General features: G+C 50.7%; 1 protein-coding gene across 3 annotated transcripts in view; it reads right to left on the bottom strand.

Moving 5' to 3' along the window:
* The window catches only part of PARVB (parvin, beta), a 182665-nt gene that overhangs the window by 49436 nt on the left and 123107 nt on the right, over positions 1-10122 (bottom strand). For all 3 annotated transcript variants that reach the window (XM_011984015.1, XM_011984018.1, XM_011984016.1), the window contains one exon: positions 3225-3327. In XM_011984015.1, coding sequence (XP_011839405.1) covers positions 3225-3327 — 103 coding nt within the window. The remainder of the gene's footprint in view (positions 1-3224; positions 3328-10122) is intronic.

The raw sequence follows: 10122 nt of genomic DNA, 5'->3' as shown, positions 1-10122 counted from the left end.
GGATGGGGCTTGTCTGTGGGAGTGACCCTCCAGGACGGCCCATGGGAGACCCTTCCACCAGGATGGGGCTTGTCTGTGGGAGTGACCCTCCAGGATGGCCCACGGGGTGACCCTTCCACCAGGATGAGGCTTGTCTGTGCAGTCCATCAAAGCAGGGAGGTTGAGCAGAAAAGCAAAACCCCAGACAGAGGATCTGCTGACCCCACCAATGCTGGGGATGACATGGGTAGAATCTCTTGCTGACCTTGAAGAGGTATGCTATCCCACGTACAAGGGGACACTGAGTTCTTGAGGCCACTGTCATAGGCATTTGGGGACCCTGAAAACATATCAGAGCTCTATGAGAACCGAAAGACTGTTCAGCAAATAGCTGATCCCTTCCAGAGTTTGTGGATGGCACTGAGGACCAAAAATCCAAACAATACTCATTTATCTGTCCCTGTTTCATTTCCCACAAGAGGATCCCACAATCTTTATAGGTAATGAAACTGCAGGAATTTTTTCATTGACTTAATCAACAAATGTTTATCATGCGTCAGTCACCCAGGGGACTTGGGGTGGATGGGGTACCCAGCAGGGAGTCAGACACTCCTTATTTCTGCTCTTGGCATTTATTTATCTGTTTAAAAAACAACAGTAATATCAACTCCTGCTTATTGATGACAGACCTGTGCCAGGCACTGTGCCTGGGGCTCCACACACGTAATTTCAGCAGGCAGCTTGGATGGTTTCCAGTGGACAGACATGAAAAGGAGCTACTATGGCCAGGCACAGTGGCTCATGTCTGTAAACCCCACACTTTGGGAGGCCGAGGTGAGTGGATTGCCTGAGCCCAGGAGTTCAAGACCAGCCTGGGCAACATGGCAAAGCCTTATACCTACAAAAAATACAAAAAATTAGTCAGGCATGGTGGCATGCACCTGTACTCCCAGCTACTCAGGCGGCTAAGGTGGAAGAATCACCTGAGCCCAGGAAGTGGATGCTGCAGTGAGCCGTGATTGTACCACCGCACTCCAGGTCAGCCAATGGAGTGAGACCCTGTCTCAAAAAGAAAAGGAGCTGCAGCAACCACAGCCTCACTCCCTTCCTCTCTCTCCCTCTCGAAATTATGCATCTCAAAGGCACAGTTCTCTGCCCCTGAACCCTTCCTGATCAGGATGTTACCCCCACCACTGTGCTAAAACGGCTTTCATCTGGGCCACCAATGACCCATCAGGTGCCAAATCTAATGGTCAATACATTTGAGTGATGCAGAGAAATTGGACTGTTGCAGGAGCAAGGGAGCCATTTTTTAATGGAAATATTACATCATGTCTACACACTGAACAGTCCAGGGAAGACAGAAAGTGGCTACAGGAAAGATCAACCAAGGCACAACAGACCTCGGAAGCCCAGAGGTGAGAGGTGAAGCCTCTCCGAGTTTGATAATTCCTTCCTCTACAGTGGCTCATGCCTGTAAACCCCACACTTTGGGAGGCCGAGGTGAGTGGATTGCCTGAGCCCAGGAGTTCAAGACCAGCCTGGGCAACATGGCAAAGCCTTGTACCTACAAGCTGACGCTCAAGGAAGCAACTCATTACACTTGAGGTCAACAATTCTAGTTTCTTCAACATCTGAACGAGGATATTCCCACAATATTATTGGTGAAAGAAAAACACTAGAAATGACAAAAATGCCCCACATAGAAGACTGGGTGAGTAAACTAAGGAACATCCACACAGTGGGGTACAATGCAGCCGTAAAGAAAAAGAAAAGTGGTCTCCACATGGAAGGCTTCCTAGAACATATCACTAAGTGAAACAAGCAAGGTGTGTAAAAGAATGTATAAAATATACCACCTTTTATGCAAGGAACAAAAGGGAAATGAGTAGTTGTGTGTATGGACATTTTTGTAAAAAAATATAAGAAGTATAAAATCAGAATCCATTGAAAATTGTTACCTGGTAGTGTAGAGGTGGAAGAGAAAGCAGTGAGATCTCTCTCTCTCTCTCTCGAGACAGGGTCTCACTCTGTTGCCTAGGCTGGAATGCAGTGGTACAATCATGGCTCACTTCAGCTTCAACTTCCCAGGCTCAAGTGATCCTCCTGCCTCAGCCTCCTGAGCAGTTGGGAATACAGGTGCACATCACCACGTCTGGTAATTTGTAGAGACGAGGTCCCACTATGTTGCCCAGGCTTGTCTCAAACTCTTGGGCTCAAGTGATCCTCCTGGCTCAGCCCCTCAAGGTGCTGGGATGATAGGCTGAGCCACCACACCTGGCTAAGACCTTTCAAGGTATGTCATTTTCATAGTTTTGACTTGTGAAGCATGTAAATGCTTTACATTTTTAAAAGTAATATTAAATAAAATTAAGTGTAAACATATGCCAGGCACTGTGAGAACCCACTATGAGTCTGAGAATTCCTCTCATTCATCATCTGCGAACTCTGCTCTTCCGTTCTTTGCCTAGAAACTCCTGCTTGTTCTCCTGCGTGAGCTGCAAGGCTGCCCCGCCCCCCAGGCCAGGCCAAGGTCCTCTCCTCAGAACCTGCGGCATCTCCGAAGGCCCTCATCACAACCAATCTGAACAGTAACTGTAACTATTTGAAAATATTTGTCTTTTCAGACAGACTGTAAGATCCTGAGGACAGGGGCCACGTCTGTTTCAAAGATCACTGTATCCGTGGCACCCAGCACTCGGGACGCATCGAACATCTGATGAATAAATAACCGGTTTGTCTGGCCATCAATCCATGTGTCAGTCAGTCCCGGGAAGATCACTAACCTGCCCTCGCCCAGCAAACGCGACACTAGAGCCCGCCCCTGGTGAGGGAACGTGAGCTATCACGTATTTGGTGACACATTCACTCACAGAATATCGCTGGGGACCCGCTTCCCTCCCGCTGCCTCCCATCCTGAGCTGAAGGAGCTCAAGCTGAAAGCGGGTGGCAGGGACACAAAGTGGGTCTGAGCCCCAACAGAATGGGAGCCGCAGGCAGTTCTGGAAGCTGTCCCCAACCTGCTGCCGCCCCGTGGCTGGGTGTTCTGTAGAAACGGCAAGGAGAGAGAGGGCCCTGAAGCCACAGCCCAGGGCCTGAGGGCACCACCTGGGAAGGGCACACTGCAGCTTCTGGTGTCCTCCTAGGACCTGTGGACCATGTCACTATGCAGAGAATCCTGGCCCAGCCCAGGGCTGCTACAGGGAGATGGGGGTGGGACAGAGTTGTCCCTGCTGTGGACTCACCCAAGAGCTTCTGCAGCACCTGGCCGTCGTACAGGTCTTCCTCCAGCTGCTTCACAATGATCCTCTCCTCCACCAGCACGTCGTTAATCCAGTCGAGGAGGACCTGCAGGAGACGCAGGCGTTACGGCCTTACTCCGCCAGTGCTACGGGGATGAGGCAGTGACCAGGGAAAGTGCAGACACAGAGACTGCACAGATCTGCAGCCACCAACAGGACCAGAGGAAGCACAGGGACAGAGGATGCACAGCTCTGGGACCACCACCAGGACCAGAGCAAGCCCAGGGACAGAGGGTGCCCAGCTCTGGGACCACCACCAGGACCAGAGCAAGCCCAGGGACAGAGCGTGTCCAGCTCTGGGACCACCACCAGGACCAGAGCAAGCTCAGGGACAGAGGATGCACAGCTCTGGGGCCACCACCAAGTCGAGTTAGCACAAGGACAGCGGCTGTACAACGCTGCAGCCACTAGGACCAGAGCATTTGGTGTTCACCTTGGTATGGGTGGGGGGCCAAATGATTCAGTACTGGTAATACTGCACTCTCCTCACCCCAAGACAGTCAAGGTGACCTACAAGATGTTCATTCCTCTCTGGTCACCCTAAGCCTCAACCCACCCTAACCCAGGACAACAAAGGGGATTTATGCATCATTACTGACAGGCTTGGTGCGCCCACCCTCAGCTGCATTTTGTATACACCCTTATTGAGACAGAATTCTCACTCCACACAATTCATCCTTTAAAAGTGTGTGATTCGATGGCTTTTAGGATATTCACAAAATTGTGCAACCATCACCATGATCCATTTAGAACATTTTCAACCCTCCAAAGAAACCAATGCCCATTAGCAGCCACTCTCCCTGTCTCCCTCCCACACCCCCTCATAGCCATGAATCTACTTCCCCTCCCCATGGATTTGGCTTTCTGGACATTTCATATAAATAGGAGCAGATGATGTGTGCCCTTTCGCGTCTGGCTTCTATCACTGAGCGTGTTTTTGAGGTTCATCCATGTTACAGCATGTTTCCGTCCTTCTTTCGTGCCTATGCTGAATCATATTCCATCTCACGGGGGACCACATTTTGTTTCTCCATCCCTTGGTTGATGGTTATTTCGGTTATCACCCCTTTTTTTTAGGTACCGTGAGTGGTGCTGATATGAACGTTCAGGTACAAATCTCTTTGTGGATGTGAGTTTCATTTTTCCAGGCCAGCCTTCCTCTTAAGCCTTTTCGCAACAGATTTTCTATTCAGTTCACTGGGTGATACGCTTTAGAAGAAGATTGCTTCCATTGTGAAAGTAACTATGGAAAGACAGGACTCCCGCCGAACACAATTCCACCTGGTCAATCCTGCTTCCAACATGTCTATTCCACGAAATAAAACGGACTCGATCAATGGCACGAAGTGCATGATTTTCCTGTGCAAGGGAAACTAACGCAATGATCTAATTGGTCCCAGTAACCTCTCGGAAATGGGAGTTTATGGCCCCTCTCAGAGATGAACAAAAGGACACAAGTCCAGAATACACCGTCCCCTGTCACTCAGAAACAGCTGCAACCTGCGACACTGGCCACAAGGCAAATTTCTGTGAAGCACACTCTATTTTCCCAGTAACACAAAAATATCAAACCTGACACACAAGCCCACAAGGAACAGAGGTAAAAATAAATTAAAGGGCAGTTTGCAGGGAGAGGTGCATGGCCCTGTGGCATTCTGGTCTTGTCAGCGCCACCTCTGAAGGTCAGGGGCACAGCACCAGACACCCTGTTTCCCCCCTGGGCCATCTCTGCGAGGCGGCTGGCAGGGCAAGGGAGAACACTGGCCTGGGAGTCCCAGGGATGCACCTGAACCCCCTCAGTTCCCAAGGAGCTGCCTCCCCCGACCCCCCATGGCCCACAGACCCTCCACACTCACTGGCTTCCTGCCCTCCTCTTTCACCCTCTGCAGACTCCCTTGGGGGATCCTCCCTGACTCCCCCAACCCTCACAGGGCGCGTTCCTGAGGGCCCTGAACAGTTCCCCTTCTCCGTCCCCACTCTCTTCTGAGGCTGGTTTATGCCCTCCTGCAACTTCCAGCGCTGTCCCTAACCCAGGACCCCCTAAGCACAGGGCCCACCTCCCCATGCTCCTCCCACGGGAGGGTGGGGGGTTCCGTGAGTGTCTCTAACAGGACTCGCCACACCCCAGGCGTGCTCCTTTCCAGGGAAGGCAGGCAGGAAAGCAGGAAGGTAGGAAGGCAGGAAGGCAGGTAGGCAGGACATCTGAGGAAAGAGCACTGGAGGCAGAGGGGACAGCCAGGAGGAGCCCTGCCAGTGAGCTAAGCACGGGGGACTAACAGTGACAGGAATAGGGGGAGGGGGATAGGGCCGACCCTGGACTCTCCCCCAGGCTGTGAGGGGAGGGGGCCGTGAAACCGCTCGGGTCAGGGTATTCGCCCCAGACCAAGAGACCTGGAGTGCCACCCAGGGTGGCACTTGAAGACTGACCCAGCCACTGACCCCGAGCTAACTCCCCCAGCCACAGAACCCAGGCCCCTGCGTCTATGCCCCGCCCCCCAGGAACTTGCTCTGGCCATTTAGTGAGATTTTATGGGTTTGTTTTGTTGTTTGTTTGTTTTCAAAGTGTGTCATCTAACTTTGAGAGGGAACACTAAGTTTACAGACACACGGAGCAGCAATCCTAACTACGCTTTTTGGTCTTCGAAGCCCTCCTCTGCCTGCTTCCACTCTGCCACCCTGATTTCCACCATGGGTTCCCCATGATCCTCCCAGCTCCCCGGCTGACCTCCTTCCCACAGGCAGCCTCCCAAGCCACAGACCTCTTCCCTCCACCAACCACTCAGCCCTTGACAGCCAGGTAAGGCCAGCGACAGTGCCTCTTCCACCTCCTCAGACCACCCAGCAAACCCTAAGCCCGAGAGATGCCGCAAATACTAGATAAGTGACTACTCGTCATATTCTGCGTGTCTTTTATAATTTTTGGCTAATGGCTTTAAAATGGGTTTGCCTGGCGCAGAGGCTCACACCTGCAATCCTAGCACTTTGGGAGGCTGAAGCGGGAGGATTGTTTGAGCCCAGGAGTTTGAGACTATCCTGGGCAACAAAGTGAGACTCTGTCTTTACAAAAAAAAAATATTTAAATTAGCCAGGTGTGGCAGTGCACACCTGTTGTCCCAGCTACTCGGGGGTCTGAGGCAGAAGGATTGCTTGAGCCTGGGAGGAAGCTGCAGTGAGCTGTGATGGGGACGCTGCACTCCAGCCCGGGTGACAGAGCAAGACCCTGTCTCAAAAAAAAAAAAAGGTTTTACAGGCAGAATTTTAAAACACCCCCTAAAATCCTGACTCACTGGTGCACACGCCTGTGTAAATACAGCATGGCATGAATACGTAGGGTCTGCATTAAGACCCAGCTCCACCAGCGTTTTAGCTGTGTGACCTTGAGTCACTCACTTAACCTCTCTGGACCTCAGAGTCTTCATTCAGAAAGGAAAATAAGTCAACCCCTAGCCCTGTGCACAGTATATGACCCAGTAACTCCAGCTCTAATTTCTCCCAAGGTACTAAGCCAAATGTGGCCCCAGACGCTTACTAGCTCTGGAATGATTCCACATTTGTATAAGAAAAATGAAAAACACAGAGAAGTCTGAAGAGACACACACGAAAAAAAGAAAACCGGCCCTGGTTCTGGTGGATTTTTCTGTCTTCCAGGTTTTCAGCAGCATATATTACTTTGGCAGTTCCGAAAGATAATAAGCATCATTTTTACAAATTAATCACTCTCCAGATGGCTTCTCAAGAACTTGACAAGTAGGTCTTAAATGCATATAGAGGCCGGGCGCGGTGGCTCACGCCTGTAATCCCAACACTTTGGGAGGCCGAGGCTGGTGGATCACTTGAAGTCTGGAGATTGAGACCAGCCTGGCCCACACCGTGAAACCCCGTCTCTACTAAAAATACAAAAGTTAGCTGGGCGTGGTGGTGGGTGCCTGTAATTCCAGCTACTCTAGAGGCTGAGGCAGGAGAATCGCTGGAACCTGGGAGGCAGCAGTTGCAGTGAGCCAAGATCACTCCAGCCTGGGCAACAGAGCAAGACTCCATCTAAAAATAATGATGATGATGATAATAATAATAATAATAATAATAATAAAATGCACATGTAAATTCAAGGGACTCCAGGATTGCCAAAACAATCTGTAAAAGATGAACAAAACTGGAGGACCCCACTCCACCATTCCAAACCTGACTACAAAGCTCCAGTCATCAAAACTGTGGGACTGACATTGAGGTAGACACAGACCCATGGAACAGAAAGAGGCGTCCAAGATAAATCTCACATCACAGTCAACTGATATTAACAAGGATACCAGGACAATTCAGTGGGGAGAAGATAGTCCTGTTTCCTGCCTCAGCCTTCTTCGGAGCATGCAGGCCACGTGATCTCATTTTCACTCATCAGGTCTGTCTTCCCAGCTGGCCTGGCAGCTCCTCCCAGGCAGGGCCTGTGTTTTGTTCAATGTCATATTCCCCGTGGCTAAAGCAGGCACAGACCCACAGAAGGGGCTCAAACCGCAGAACCATCTATGGACTTCCTAGAAAGGTCTCCTAGGCACGCAGACATTTGGTTCCAGAGGCTGCCGTGCTCAGAGCTCAGTCTTGTTAGGAAATATACAAGAGACAATGTTGCTGCTATACAGAAAACTGAAAAAAGAAAAAAAAAAATCGCATCTGGATCTCGAACCCGGTCCAAGATCAAACCTAAAAATAACAAACAGAAAGATTAAAATCAAATTCCACGCAGCAGGCCACGGCAGTCTGCTCTGGGAAGCAAAAACCGTTCACAGCCCAGTTCCACCGCCACCCCGAGGAGGTACAACTTATTCCTGGATACCACAGCTCATGCTGCCGCTGTACTTCCCAGGCCATCCATCTTAATCCGCTGTGTCACAAAAGACTTTTTAAAGATAGCGCTAGTCATTATTTTTAGGGACGCACTCACTTGCCAACCCCGAATCCTGCGGGCACATGTCTAGGATGTGCATTAATTGTGCTCGTGCACACCACTCCATCACGCACGTCTTACGAGATTTTGCTTTAGCCAGAATTAAAAAAAAAAAAAAAAATACTTTTCCTTTAGATCCTTCTGAATTATAATCAGAATCTGCAGCCTGTCTCCCCCAGAGCTATGACAGTTACGTTTTAATTACTTCCAAAAAGAGTCGGACGAGGGCTGATTGCAACAGGCAGGGGGAGACGCGGCCTGGTGGGGCCCAGGGGGCACGGGAGGGCACCTCTGTGTGGCTCCAACAGCACTAATTTCTGCCCAGAGGATGGTTTTCATGCAGCTGATTTTCTTCACAGAGACAAAGGGAGGAAGAAAACAGAACTTAAAGATCGGGAAGGGTCTTGTCCAATCAACCGGGGAATGAGATGTGGAATCTGCTCTTGGGGGGAGACGCACCCCCAGATGAGATGTAGTCAGCCTGCTTTCAACCAGTCTGCTTAAGGAGTTCTGTGTGGTTTTTTCCTGACACCCAACGTGTCATTCCAACAGCAACTCTCTGCTTATCTGATACCAACAGGGTGTCCTACGATTCAATCTGATTCTAACACCAACTACCTGGAGTTGACCCCACAGGCTAAGAGCTCAGTCCCACCAAACGGACTTCATTTCAGACACCAGCTGCAGATGGGGCTACCAGGCTCCTCTTCCCGCTGATTACAAATCAGGGCTCCTCACCTCAGGTTCAGTGATTTGCCAGAATGCACAGAGCTCAGAAAAGCATTTTACTTAGGATTACCAACTTACTATAAAGGTTAGAACTCAGGCACAGCGGGCCCGGCGCGGTGGCTCATGCCTGTAATCCCAGTACTTTGGGAGGCTGAGGCAGGCAGATTGCCTGAGCTCAGGAGTTTGCAACCATCCAGGGCAATACGGTGAAACCCCATCTCTACTAAAACACAAAAAAATTAGCCAGGCTTGGTGGCGAGCGCCTGTAATCCCAGCTACTTGGAAGGCTGAGGCAGGAGAATCACTTGAACCTGGGAGGCAGAGGTTGCAGTGAGCTGAGATCGCACCACTGCACTGTAGCCTGGCCTGTGTGAGACTCCATCTCAAAAAAAAAAAAAAAAAAGAACTCAGGGACAGCGTAATTAACAGGAAACGCTTCACGGGACAGCGTTTTCGGGGAGGGGAGGGGCTTCCATGCCCTCTCCCTGCATGTCCCCCTCCCAGCACCTCCATGGGTGTTCCCCAGCGCTGAAGCTCTCTGAATCCCACTGTTGATGGATTTTGTGGAGGATTCATTATGTAGGTGACTGATTACATCATTGGCTACTGGCGATTTGATTCACTCTCCAGCCCCTCTCCACCCCTCCCAGAGGCTGGGGGTGGGCAGGACTGACAGCCCCACCCCTCTAATCCTGTGCTTGGTTACTCTGGGGCCGGCCCCCACCCTGAGTCACCTCATTAGCATAAACCCAAGTCTCATTATGAAAAACAAAAGACGTTCCTATCACTCAGGAAATCGCAAAGGTTTTAGGTGCTGTGTGCTAGGAATCTGCTTTAGGACCTGGAGGCTAAGGCCAGGTCTAGGTTTCTCCTTATATCGCAACTGTATAGGTTTCCCTTGGCTATTCATTCTGGAAAGCATAAGAATAGCCACCCCTCACCCCCGCATTTTTTTTTTTTTTGGGATGGAGTCTGGCTCTGTTGCCCAGGCTGGAGTGCAGCCGCGCAATCTCGGCTCACCGCAAGCTCCGCCTCCCGGGTTCACATCATTCTCCTGTCTCAGCCTTCTGAGTAGCTGGGACTACAGGTGCCCGCCACCATGCCCGGCTAATTTTTTGTATCTTAGTAGAGACGGGGTTTCACCATGTTAGCCAGGATGGTCTCGATCTCCTG

The sequence above is a fragment of the Mandrillus leucophaeus genome, unplaced genomic scaffold (assembly GCF_000951045.1).
Source record: "Mandrillus leucophaeus isolate KB7577 unplaced genomic scaffold, Mleu.le_1.0 Scaffold26, whole genome shotgun sequence".
NCBI lineage: Eukaryota > Metazoa > Chordata > Mammalia > Primates > Cercopithecidae > Mandrillus > Mandrillus leucophaeus.
This window is presented reverse-complemented; position numbering and strand designations above follow the sequence as displayed.